Below are 14123 nucleotides of genomic sequence, written 5' to 3'. Positions count from 1 at the left end.
TTATTACATGTCTGCCTTTCTTCTTCACTCTACAACCCACATGCCTCTCTTAATTTTTTTGAGGTGAAGAGTACCACCATGCAAAACACAGTCACACAGCTCACAGATAAATCTCACTGAGAGGGGATTTGGGGAAATGAGACAAGAAAGAGAGGTCACAATCTCTAAGACAAACAATCCCACCAGACTACTGAGATGCCACCATGGATTAGAATGCAGCATTTTTATTGTAAAAGTCCACGTTAGGCAATTCCCTTTGTGAAAAGGTTTCCAAATACATAGACAGGGAGCAGCTTATAATAATTATTAGATTATATATAATATATATTCATATTGCCAATACTATGCACACATTGGAAAGCTAGCTTTTTGTAGTGTCCCCATTACAGAACACATTTCAAGTTGACAATAATATGTTTCTCACCATTGAAACTTGCCAACAACTCTCCCAAAGAGTCAACATTTAATATACTGACAATTCAAAACAAGAAAATAATTCATTCTATTTACATTTGTTTGAGGTTATATACTGGAGCACTGATATATTAAAGGTTTGTAAAACTGGCAGCTAAATGTGTTTCAAGATTCATCCAGATGACTTGATGATGACTTTACATGGTTTTATATTGACAAAGCCGCTCTCTCTTCTTTTCTATTCTTTTTAGGTTATCTGTAAAGTTATACTAGCTATGATTTAATTATGACAGAGTAATAATTTCCATAAAAATAATTAACAAAGGGTGCTATTTTAGAAAAATAAGGATTCAGGATGAGTACATGAAGATAGAGCTCAACTCATCATGTTTTAAGTCTGGAGAAATTGCTTTGTTTAACTACAATGTAATCTAATGAGGCCACAGTCATTGGCTCAACCTCTATGTGAGTCATTCATTTTTTTTTTTTTTCAGTTTTTAAAAGCTAATCTTCAATACTTTTTCACACAGAATGCTACATTCTGAACACTAGTCAGGTATGAATTTTGCTTATTCCTGTTATAAGTTCACAAACAAAATTGTGGATGGGCAAGGACTGACTCATCCCCAAACCTGGAAAAATAATACACAAACTCTAATTATGCCCTAGTAGAGTCATTTCTATACACAAACATAGGACATAAATATTGTTTTAAAAGGAGTATGGACTTTGCCTAAAATAATTTTTTGAAGATGAACATAAATAGCTAAAGTTCTTTGGATCCTACTGGTTATTTTTACAAAATCAAATATCACTTGACAACACCTATGTGAGAAGATGAATCACTGGTTTCAGGCCAGCACAGAGATTTGCCAGAAGCATGTGAGGGCAATTCACTTCAAACCATATTTATTGAGCACCAACTATGTGCCAGGCACTATGCAAGGTGCTACGGACCCAAAGAGGAAATGACAAGGATTCTGCCCACAAGGCACTCACAATCACTAGAAGCAGATCTTGAGATGGAGAATAAGTTCTGTTATGATCTATCATCCTAAAAGGAAGAAAAAAATAGCGGCAAGCACATACAATTACTTTATACTCTAGTTATGAAATTGGGCATATTTAGAGGTGGCAAATGTTGATTATCCAGTCTATATTTTACTTAAAGTGTTGTAATATGTCATACAAGGAAAAAATAAGCGTTCGAATCTTCATGCATGAGGGAGAAGGCAATGAAAATTCCTCCCTCCATTTCCAAACCCAAATCCTTATAATTACATTCAGGATTCTTTTATAGCCCAAGGACACAAAATAAAAGACAATAGGATGATAACTTCAATCCATTTATTTTGGATCTAAAGAGATGCATGCACTAAACTTGAAGCATTCTAAGTTATTGAAATATTTACATCATTGTACATGAATGTGGAGGAAATTTTCTTCCTATCTTGAGATAAAGGTGTAATAGATTTCTGGACTAGGCTTTCATATTTAAAGTGAGTTATGATTTTTCTTAAATGAGGGAGGTATTCTACTGGGATCAAATTTATCACAACTTGACCCGGAGTGAACATAGGGTACAGTTTTGGACCTTTTCTATCTAATTGCATTATGAATCTAGTAAGGATACCACTACTGTAAATAGTCAGGGCTTTCACTGTTTCATTTGCTGTAGCTGAAAAATATCTTATTTGGTTTGAATGTTCTTGCTCTAATTTTACTTTGCCTTGCAGGTTTGAAACACAGCAAACATCGAAGTTCAAAGTACACTAACCAAAGGAGGGCTGGGCACAAACAATATGACATTATAAAATTTACCAGGTTTGGACATAGAAACAGATTCAGATCATTATCAACCACATAGAGGATTATTTAAGTGGACTTAGAACAGACATCTCTCCATGAGACTCAGTGAATAAGACCCATATCAGTAAAACCCATACCTCCTCACAGGTAGAGGTAGGAGACCCAATAGACCAGATTAAACAGGCAGAAGGCAGTGGGGAAGAAGATCCGAGCATAGGAGTCCATTTTGGCAATGCGGATATGTATCCTCCCATGTCTCCAAGCTCCTGTTCGACAATCTTCAAAACAGCAGAAAAAACTGGCACAGTCCTTGCCATCCAGACACTCATAGCCGTACTCTTCATCTCTCTCTTGAAGGTGTGTAGCATTATTCATTTGAATGGTTGCTGATCTTGGGCGGATATCAATGGTAGGGGCCTGGGACGAGGGTAGGGAAGGAGAGGGATCAGTTAGTTGTTCTCGAGAGATCCTAGGCTGTTTTTCCACAATGTCACCAATGTGATGATGAATCTGAAAATGGGTACTCAGGAAATTGCTATGACATCATGATCTACAATGGTAAAATTGAACTTAGAAAGATAGCACATTTGCAGATTTCAAATTTTGAGCTTAAGCAGTGCAGCTGAAAATAATATCATCAAGCTAATAGCTATAGCAAGGAGATTGAACACCAAAAGAACTCAAAGTTAAATATTTAAATCAAATTACATGGAATCTTATTCTAGTAAGTATTAGATGTGACGTTGGTTACATGAAGGCATTTGATGGTGCTGCATGTGAGTGGAACAGAGAAATAAAAATGCATCAATTCTGAAATCAAATATTGTGTCATGCTTAGTTATAGGCAAATAGAAAACCCATTACACTGAGCAAATGTATTAAATGTTAATAGAAAATGTTAAAATCTATATAAATACAGAATTTTCCTGATTGTATACCACAATGGTATGGCTTATGTTTTAAAGGATGATTCTTTTTCTAATATTCACCATCTATAAGCTTAAGAATGTCAACAATGTTTACCTACATGTGAACGGAAATTGAGAAAAGAAGGTTACTACTTGTCAAATTTCCTGCTAGACCAGTTGGTAAATTTCTATACAACTAAATGATATATTTAATGTTAATTTGGATGATTTCATTTTAGGATAATCTAAACAGAAATTCTAACGTCTCAGGATCAGCTATTATATTTGAATAGAAATCTCATTGCAACACATTATAGTAGAGCCAACAGGCTTAGGGATCACTCTGGAAATAAGGAATGGATATTTTAACTCAAAGCCTTTCAAAAAGAATATTGTTCTTACAGAACTTACAGGTAGTGTTCAGAAAAACAGAAATCATTAAGTTTACAAACAATAATGAACCAATACATTTTGAATTAAGATTTACAGAGTTAAATTTTAGTTTTAAAAGAGTACAAACTTGGTAGTCGTAATCAGTAAGACTCAATCCCATTTTCATCTGAAAAGAGGAAGCTCATTTTGGCTTTGATGGATAAAGCAGCCTTCTTTACCTATGACATCTCACAGGGATTATAGCTTTTGAGCTTGGTGTAAGATTAAAACCTATGTGAATTAGCGTATAGTTGCTGAATCAACTCTAGAAGTCTGTAGAACTTTCTCCAACATATTATCTCTAGTAGAATGCTTAAATGTCTACTCATAAAACAAAATAAAACACCATGTAAGCATTAATAGTTAAATTTAGCAGTTGCATGCAGTGAATTTCCATTCCAAAAACATTATACCTTGAAGGAAAACATCCGAAGAAGCTTTGGGTTTGTAGACAGAAAAGAGAATTGCATTTGTTTTTAATAAAAAGGAGAAAAAAAGAAACGAAAAAAAAGAGAGAGACAAGATAAATTAAAAATACATTTTGAAAACACAGTAAGTGAAATGAACTGAAATTATAAACACAGAAGGAGAGTTCTGAGCTTGGGATAAAGTATTTGCTTAAAGTTAAGTGTAATTTTGTAATTACTAGTGAAATTTTTAATAAATTAATCTACAATTATTTGACTGAAGAAGCCAGAGTTGTTCAATTGCGAGGAAGTTTTCTATTGCCTGGTTCCCCTGTTTAAAAATATCATGATTCTATTTTCTAATTATCATCAAGGATAACTTAATAGGTGAGTCTTGACACAATTATCCAAAAGGCATATTAAACAGGAAAATAAACTTTCAGCTTCTCATTCCTTGTTTATTTTCTTGCTAGTTCTGATAAATCATCTAATTGCCTAAAAAGAAGTGCATGAAATTCTCAGGTAATTTCATTTTCTCAAATTTTTATCCTGTTCTCCTCTGCCTTTTCTTCTTCTGCCATTTCCATGACCCTGAATAAGGGAATCTGCCTCTATCTTTGCAACAAAATCTACTCTGCAATGGCGTAGCTGACAGAGAGGGCCAAGGGGCTTTTTCCAAAGGACTCATCAGAACTTGTTTGAAAGCCACTCCTCATGTCCTTGTTATAGCTCGCAGGTAATATGCCAACTCTCAATAGAACCACCTTCTTGAGGGAGAGTGAAATGGAAAGTGAACAAGAGGGAGCAAACAAAAACAACACAACAAGGAAAATAAAACAAGGATAAAGAAAATGGAAAGTCAGAGAGAGGCAAAACAGACAGGGAAGGGAAGGACTGCATAAAGCATTGTAAATATTTGAGCAATTAAAGAAAGCATTTTTTAAATCAAGAATAATGATGTTTCTTTCTTTCCATGTTCCAAAGTCTTACATTCAAATAAACACATTACTCTTGTAGTACTTCACTTGGGTTTCTGCAGCTGCATCAGAATACAACCTAGAATCAGCTAAATTCCTTCCTTACAATTCAACCTCCAAAGTCTCTGGGTTGGATAGGTAGAGCGTATTATGGCTCTCAAAGCAGAAGGCCATGATCCAGGATTGTCAGGTGATTTTCTTTGCCCATATCCTGGAAGGGAATGGACCTTAACTTTCATGGGGATTTCTATGAGCCAGCCACTTTGTTCAGGTGTGTAAATGGGTAACTATGTGCTCTCCTCAACACTCACAATAAAAAACAGTTGCTTTAGGCATTTGTGTTTATGCCTCATCCTCACTATTTAAAGTTTGGTTGCAAGTAGAAGTCATCCTCCCTGTTTTCAAATTGTGGCACTGAAGTCAATCCAGGCTGGAAACCGTATAAATCATCAAAATCAACTATCATCACCAACTACTAATGTTAAGTACATTCATGTGTACAGTACTATGTAATATTTTGGGATTTTTTGTTTTGCCCTTCATTGCCACATTTATTTCTCATAGCAGCCCCATAAGACGAGTGTTTTTAAATAATACACTATGTATATATATATATATATATATATATATATATATATATATATATATATATATCACACACAAGGAGGCTAACTAACTTGCCCATATAATAGTAAATCATTTGTTTTAAAAACAAAAAGATACATTTCAAGAATGAAATCAATAGAAATTATCTGGTGACAATACCCACACTCCACCTCCATACACACACTAAATCATTTGCAAAAATGTAGTCAGCCTTGAAACTTCAAGGACCTTATAGCTTCCTAGTGGAATGCCTTAAATGGAAGTTTTAATTTAAAACATCAGTAATTTAATAATATTATCATGGCCAGGCGCAGTGGCTCACGCATCTAATCTCAGCACTTTGGGAGGCCAAGACAGGTGGATCACCTGAGGTCAGGAGTTTGAGACCAGCCTGACCAATATGGTGAAACCCCATCTGTACTAAAAATACAAAAATTAACCAGGCTTGGTGGCATGTGCCTATAGTCCCAGCTACTCAGGGGGCTGAGGCAGGAGAATTGCTTGAACCCAGGAGGCGGAGGTTGCAGTAAGCCGAGATCCCGCCACTGCACTCCAGCCTGAGCAACAGAGTGACACTCCATCTCAAAAAATCAGTGAAACCTGGAATAATAGCAACAAGAAGAAGGTCACATTTCTCAAAAATGGCTTTAGTCTCCACAAAATAAAGAGAGCAGGTAATTATATTTGCATAAGAACTCTGACATAGAAAATAGAAACAGACTTGAGTCTCTCTCAAGTAACTAATGACCATAAATGAATCATTATGGCCTGGCTAAACTCATACATGCTGTTTTCATCTTGGAGCCCAAACTGCTGAGCCTTAGCCTGCAGATAGGCTAATGAAAACAAACTAAACTGAAATCATAAAAATTTCAATGGTCCCAATGGAAAATGATACATACAGGGTTTTTCTTCTTTTTATCTTTGTCCTTGCTTGGTTTCCGGTTGCTGACAAAATAATGCAAGGTGCCATACTCCACCAGAGCAGAGAAGACAAAGATGAAACAAACAGATACAAAGAGATCCATCGCTGTGACATAGGAGACCTTGGGGAGCGATTTCCGGGCAATGGTGCTGAGGGTAGTCATTGTCAGGACAGTGGTGATACCTGAAGAGAGGTGTGATAATACAGGTCATGTGATTGCATAAGCAAGTTGGGTAACTGAGTCACTCATGAGACTACATTGTTTCATGACTTCTGATGGGCAGTTTCAGCAATGGGAAAGGAGGTATAAGTGGATTTAATTCACTCTATTTACAAATATTTATTGCCTGTCTACTATGTATCAGTTGAAATGACAAACACTGATGAATAGATTTGGTCTGGCCTTTGTGTACCTTATATTTTAGTGAGAGAGATATACTGTGAATCATGTCAGCAGAGAAAAGTATAATGTTACATTATGGTATGTGCCATGGAGAATATAGGGATGGTGAGAAGCTAGTTAGATGGAATGCTCAGAGAAGACCTTTTTGAGGAGTTGATGTTTAAAGTAAAGCTTAAAATGTAAGAAACTAACCTTTTGATCATTATTAAATTAAGGGAGGGTTCTGAGAAAGAGAAATCTTGTCTGTTATTTAAATTTTTAGAAGACCTGGCACCTGGGAAGGGACAAGGGGATTAAAATTATTTTGATAAAAAGGAAGTTATAAAATGTGGCACATGCAGAAAGTTCACATTTTATTCCAATTGCAGGGAGAAATTATTCAAAGATGCTAAATAGAGGAGGTGGGTTATGTGTAAGTGGCATGCTCTGATTGATGGATTCTTTTTAGATTATTATAGGATTAAAATAAGTATCTCAGAAGTAACATAATAGGTAATATTTACTGAAAACTTCCTTCTGCCAAGGGCAATGATAAGTGCTTCATATACATTGTTTCTTTGAATCTTCACAGCAGGTATTTTCATTCTGAATTTATAGATAAGAAGAACAAGGCTAAAGGACCAGTACCACATCCAATAGTTGGTAAGTAGCAGACAGAATTGAACACAGAAATTACATGAGTGATTTCAAAGCTCATACTTTACTAATTATACAACAGCACCTATCCAAACCTGTCCTCTCCAGCGGTTGTTTAGTGACAGGGAACAATGTCAAGACAACCTATATTTATCAACCAGAGAAGGATGAGGAGCTCTCTTATGTAAAAGTTGTGTAATTTATACTAAAGGCAAAATGGATTCAGTATTCAAATAGGTTCTAGCTCTTGCTATAGGAACTTAAGTTATCTTAACACTCTAGGCGTCAGTTTTCTCATCTGTGGGACTAACTCTTTGAAGGTCCACCTATCTTACCATTCTACGATTCTAGTTTGGCATTTCTAATCCTGAGTGGAGGCATCTTTCTGTACTCTAAAAGCAATAATCCCAACTTTTACCAGGTTTTGTTATTTATATTTCTTACGGGGGACAGAAAAGAAAAATAAAGTTTGCATCATTTAATGATGTGCAATTCTGACTATTACTGCTAACCAAGAGACTTCTAGGGGACAGCCAGATTCTCCTCTGTCAAAAGGAAGTGCTAGGGAAACTTCGAAACAGGTCGGGCCAGGCATGGTGGCTCACACCTGAAATCCCAGTACTTTGGGAGGCCGAGGTGGGTGGATCAGGAGGTCAGGAATTTGAGACCAGCCTGACCAACATGGTGAAACCTTGTCTCTACTAAAAATACAAAAAATTAGCTGGGCTTGGTGGTGGGTGCCTGTAATCCCAGCTACTCAAGGGGCTGAGACAGGAGAATCACTTGAACCCGGGAGGTGGGGCTTGCAATGAGCTGAAATCGTGGCGTTGCACTCCAGCCTGGGTGACAAGAGTAAAAACTCTGTCAAAAAGAAAGACAGACAGACAGAAAGAGAGAGAGAGGAAGGAAGGAGGGAAGGAAAGGAAGGAAGGAAGGAAGGAAGGAAGGAAGGAAGGAAGGAAAAAGAAAGAAAGAAAGAAAGGAGAAAGAAAAAGAAAAAAGAAAGAATGAAAGAAAGAAAGAAGAAAGAAAGAGAAAGAAAGAAGGAAGAAAGAAAGAGAAAGAAAGAGGTAGAGAGACTTGGAGGGCAAGAGAAGAGGAAGATACTGAGAAAAGCACCAGTGTCATACAGGAAAAGATGTAAAGCTGTTATTCTCTAATAAGTAGGTAACTGGTAGAACATGCTTAGAAGAAAATTGAGAAAAGCAAAAACACTCTTGAATAAAGGATAAGTAAGAGGAAATAAAATTACTGTTATCTTCCTAATCAGTTCAAGTCTTTGTCCAAGCCATTTTTGAAGAGTTCAGCTACATTTCCAAGAACGATGTGGTTCTCTTGGGTCATTTAGTTGTAGCTTAGTATGAAAGTTTCCTAAATACGTACTTGTTATGAAATTTCAGACAGTGGAAAGACTGGTGTTGGTTTAAACAGCTATGGAGGAAGAGTAGCCTTTAATACAGGAAAGAGATGATTTATTGATCTTTTTCTTTGACCAGATACTGTGCCAAGCACTTTCTATTATCTCACAAGATCCTCATAATGATTCTATAATGAAAGTATTATTATTACTATTATTATTATTTTTACAGGTGACAAACACTGAGCATTGGAGGAATAAAAACTTGTTCAAGATAGTAAGTGGTAGAGATGAGATACAAACCTAGGCAGCCCAACTTCAAATGCTGTGCTCTGAACCACAGTATTTTAGCTCCATAAATACATGAAAAATACATGGCATGAAGTGCCAGACAGATGGGACCTATTGTAGATTCCTGACTGGGGAGGTGATATGGGTCTGGCGTCTTCCATATTATCATGGTAGAACCTTAGGGAGGTTTGAGATCCTCATCTACAAACTGGGAGTGGTGGTGGTAATGATGGGGAACCTTATAAGTCTCCAGTGAAGATTAAATTTAAAAATGTGCCTAAGGTACCAATACCTAGTAAAATCCTAATAAATATTAGGTATTGATAGTTTTTATTTTAGAAAAGAAAGTTCTATTTCTTAACTAAAAAACATTTAATTCGGTTGTCTATGCATTAATTCATGTAAGTTTCTCATTGTGCCTAATCACAACTGATATTTTTGCAGAGGACTGAAAAACTAAATTGGCACTGTGGACTTCATTTTACAATCAGGCCTGAGGCTATACTTGACCCTCGACAAGTGAAAATGTCAGTATTTATGGTAGGTACTGTAGATGAGTTAATTTTTTAAAAATGTGGCATGTGATAATTTGGGAGAAACAAATTTTGACATGCAAGTTAAATACTGTTCCAGCAAATTGGGAAAATGTTATTTAGGCTACATAGGCATTCATCAAAGCCATGTAGAAGTAGACTCTTGAAGAATTGCCTCATGATATTTTCAGGGCTCTGCCTGGAGCCACAGGAAAGAGACTGCAACGACATCAATAGTGAGAGGCAGAGTAGGCATGGTTTATATTGTCTCCTCAACCAACAATAAGACAGCTTCCATTTTGATAAGTAAATAAGTTAGACTTAGCTTACCTGGGTAGATGAAATATATCCATAGCTTTTAACAGTTCCTCCAGTCTTGGCATGAAGTAAGCTCTTCAGGGATGTTACCTCACCTCAAAGCAGTTAGGTGAAAAGTACCAAATGGTATTTTCATTTCATTCATCGTCACTACACCAGAAATAAGCCTCACCAACTACCACCTGGGCACCAAACTACATTCACTTTTATATGCTCCAAGATGGTGGCTGCCCATACTCTAGGACTCTGTGCTCAGAAAACAGCCAGTATCTCTGAGTCAACGTGGATAAATTTATCTTGCTCATCAAACAACATGGCCTAACTGTTCTGTGGCAAGAAGCTTAAGGTCTGCGTGTGCTTAAGGTCCTCTCATTTAACTCTGGATTGTAAACATTGGGAAAAGTAATGGGACTCAATGAAGTCTAGAGCAGGGTTCTAAAAGGTGACTGCACATTTGAATCACCTGTGGATTTTTTGTTTGTTTGTTTTTCAATCCTAACACCTAAGTCACGTTCTAGACACATTAGATAAGCATTTCTTGGGGTTGAACTAAGGAATCTGCACTTCAAAAAGTCCTCTAGTGACTTAAATGTTCAATTAAATTTAAGGAGCACTGATCTAGAAAAGTGAGACAGCAAAGTTAAAATAGAGAAACTGGCTCCGCTCCGCTCCTCACCTGTACCTACAATTGGTCTTCACCAAGGCCTCCTACCCAGAGCAAACCTATGTCTCATCAGCTGAGGTGCAGATCTACTACCTCCTTATGCTGTGACTTTGTGTATGTCATCTAACCTTGTAGCACCTCTACTTCCTTAGCTCAGCTCTAAAAATTGTGATAATAATGATCATTACAGCAACTTCTACATGCAGGTGTTGTGAAGAATAGAAAAGACATAGAGACCATATTGAGCATTCCTGACTTACAAATTACAAACAAGTAGAAGCACCTATCTGCTATTTGCTCAAGGGCCTCTCGCTCATTCCAAAACTCACTCACTTTGATCCCTTCTTCCACCATGATCCTTTGCCAGTGAATACTTATTTACTGAGTGGGTTAAATGAGTTACCCAAGAAGTCATGAGAGAGATTTTGGCCAGCAAGAATCCAGGCTTCAAGAGGAGAGATTGATTGGAAATCTCTTCCTTAAAATGTTTTTGGGAAGAGGGTGGATTAGAATACATCAAGGTATTTGCTCCAGCCATACATAAGTGTATACATCAATTGAACAATTATTTGAGGTACCAGCCATGTTCCAGGCACTGTACTAGAGATGTACAAGACTGACATTCTGATGACAGACATAGAAGCTTGTAATGCAGTATGTATCTGTTCATAGTGACAAGTAATAGTCCTAAAGTAATAGGCTAAACATATTTGGGGTTTGTTTCAGCGTGTAGCATTAGACAAGATATTTTAATTTTTGAGAAGGACTTGTAACACAAAGTACCACATATAACAGGAAAAATCAAAATAACTTTCTTTTGAAACAGATGGGAAACTAAATTAGGTTTGGAAGAGGACAGATATGCAAATGATGTCTTTTCCCCCAGTAATCACTTCTGCCCTCAGCTTAATAACTTAGTACAGACCATTTTGTCAGAAAATGACTATAGTAGCCAACGTCTCTGAGGCTTTACTATTTATGTGCAATTTGCATCGAATACTTTATTTAACCCTAGTAGAACCCAATAAGTTAGGTACAGGAAATTATACTTGTTTTATATATGAGGAAACTGTGAATTAGAGATTAAACGACATTCTAATGTTATCCTAAATGTGTGATGTCAAACCCATATTTGTGGGACTCCAAAACCCAATTTCCTAGCTATTACACCCTACTGACTCTTTAGACAGTTAGCAAGGGATGTGGTTCTAGGTTTTACATAGCTGATGAAAGGGTGTTGAATTTTGTTCACGTCTCACTAGCTTTATTTTTAGTTAAGGTTTTAAAAAGTTTCATGTGTTGGGCTTTGTTTTAGTCTGTGTGAGTCTTCTTCCCCATGTGAAGAAACAGATGTGAAAATTCAAGACAAAGATCACCATATATATTAGACTGAGCAAACTGCAAATAATCTTAAGAGTCGCTTTTCCCCCAAAAATTTCACAGGTAAATATGTTTTCTCAAAAATAATTTTTTCCATGGCTGTTCTGTAAAGAGCCAATTACTTCAAATGTTATCCCAATAATTACTCATGTGGGGAATAGCCAACAGCCAATGGCGTGCTAGTGAATGTGTAACAATTAACTATAGAAAAAAGAAGGCCCTGACTTTTGTTTCCATGTTGTTAATATTTCCTCCTTGGGTGATTTCACATTAACAATGTGGCATCACCGAATACCAAGTTGGGAAGAGATAAACACAATCAACTTTCACGAGCTGGTGCAAGCAGCTTCAGCATATTACCCAGAGAACTAAACAAACACATCTGTTAATATTAAAACGGTTTTTAAAAAATAGTTAACTAAAATTTCTTAAGAAAAGTTACTCAAGAAAACCTATCAAGGTAACTAAGGAGAACCCAACTATAGAAGTAAAAAAATCTTTTTTTTTTTTATTATGCTTTAAGTTTTAGGGTACATGTGCACAACGTGCAGGTTTGTTACATATGTATACATGTGCCATGCTGGTGTGCTGCACCCATTAACTCATCATTTACATTAGGTATATCTCCTAATGCTTTTCCTCCCCACTCCCTCCACCCTACAACAAGCCCCGGTGTGTGATGTTCCCCTTCCTATGTGCATGTGTTCTCATTGTTCAATTCCCACCTATGAGTGAGAACATGCAGTGTTTGGTTTTTTGTCCTTGCGATAGTTTGCTGAGAATGATGGTTTCCAGCTTCATCCATGTCCCTACAAAGGACATGAACTCATCATTTTTTATGGCTGCATAGTATTCCACGGTGTATATGTGCCACATTTTCTTAATCCAGTCTATCATTGATGGACATTTGGGTTGGTTCCAAGTCTTTGCTATTGTGAATTAAAAATGCCAGTTCTCTTGAATATGAAACAAATGGTATTTCTATGCAATTGCAGGCTAAATTTCAAGCAGATCAACATAGAAATGGACATAAAAATTACTTGTATTTGGTACTTATCTTGAGAAACTGCAACATAAACAAAGGTGTCTCACCTAAAGATGTTCTGGCTGGAACAGCATCCTTATTGATCCAGAAAGACACCCAGGATAGGACGACAATGAGTGTGCAGGGGATATAGGTCTGGATGGTAAAGTATCCCATTCTTCTGCTCAGATCAAAGTAGACAGACATGACCACATAATCTCCTGGAACAGACCAAAGATAACACCATACAACCCTTTATCAATCACTGGAAAGCATTAAAACTAAGCATGTATTTAATGGTCATGCACACACATTTAAATTAAGAGTTTTCTACAAGTGGTATGTTGAAAACTATTTTTGCCCGCTTGGGTTAAAAAACAAAAATGAAACACAACCTGAACTGAATCCCAACTCTTTTAGAAGCAATTTGTCTACTAGATGGAAGGAAACATTTTTAGCATACTGATCATATTTTCTTCTTTCTGTGCTTTCTGACGTCCTCTCTTCCTACTTCACAAACGTTATAAAAATGTTTGGTGAGGAGGGTAGGGAACAGTATTTCTACATTGTGCGTATCTTGTCTGCAATTCATTCTAGGTTTTGTAACAATTTCCTCTCATTTCTTAGGACGAAATCTTTATCTATAAAAAACATACAAGGATATCCTGGTGCTTGACACTAATAAATGAATATTTTACTCAGAATTTATAACTAAATTCCTATGATGAGACATTTTTTCACATGTTCATTGAATCACATGGTTTTCCTTTATGGCAGTTACTTTAAATTTTAAGTGTATATTCATTTGTGTGGTGATTTTTGCAGTATCTTTCCCCCTACTGGACTTTATCTGCATGAGTCTACAAACAGTTCCCATTTAAGCTCACCATTGCAAACTAGTACTTAGCATTCTGCATGACTCCAAACAGGCATTCAGTAACATTTGTCAAGTAATTGTGCAAATGAATTAATGCCTTTATAAATCGTACACATAAAATTCTCTAAAAATCAAGAAGATATATTATGGAACATTTGAATT

General features: G+C 36.4%; 1 protein-coding gene across 3 annotated transcripts in view; it reads right to left on the bottom strand.

Moving 5' to 3' along the window:
- Positions 1 to 204: 204 nt before the first annotated feature.
- The window catches only part of GABRG2 (gamma-aminobutyric acid type A receptor subunit gamma2), a 93544-nt gene continuing 79625 nt past the window's right edge, over positions 205 to 14123 (bottom strand). For 2 of the 3 annotated variants that reach the window (XM_034960920.3, XM_003808007.5), the window contains exons 7-10: positions 13153 to 13305; positions 6456 to 6661; positions 3977 to 4000; positions 205 to 2640 (exon numbers count right to left, since the gene is read on the bottom strand). In XM_034960920.3, coding sequence (XP_034816811.1) covers positions 2365 to 2640; positions 3977 to 4000; positions 6456 to 6661; positions 13153 to 13305 — 659 coding nt within the window. In that variant the 3' untranslated portion in view covers positions 205 to 2364. The remainder of the gene's footprint in view (positions 2641 to 3976; positions 4001 to 6455; positions 6662 to 13152; positions 13306 to 14123) is intronic. The other variant, XM_003808008.5, reaches the window with a different exon arrangement.

This window comes from Pan paniscus, chromosome 4 (genome assembly GCF_029289425.2).
Source record: "Pan paniscus chromosome 4, NHGRI_mPanPan1-v2.0_pri, whole genome shotgun sequence".
Taxonomy (NCBI): Eukaryota; Metazoa; Chordata; class Mammalia; order Primates; family Hominidae; genus Pan; species Pan paniscus.
Note: the sequence above shows the minus strand (reverse complement) of the source record. Positions and strands in the feature narration are given on the sequence as shown.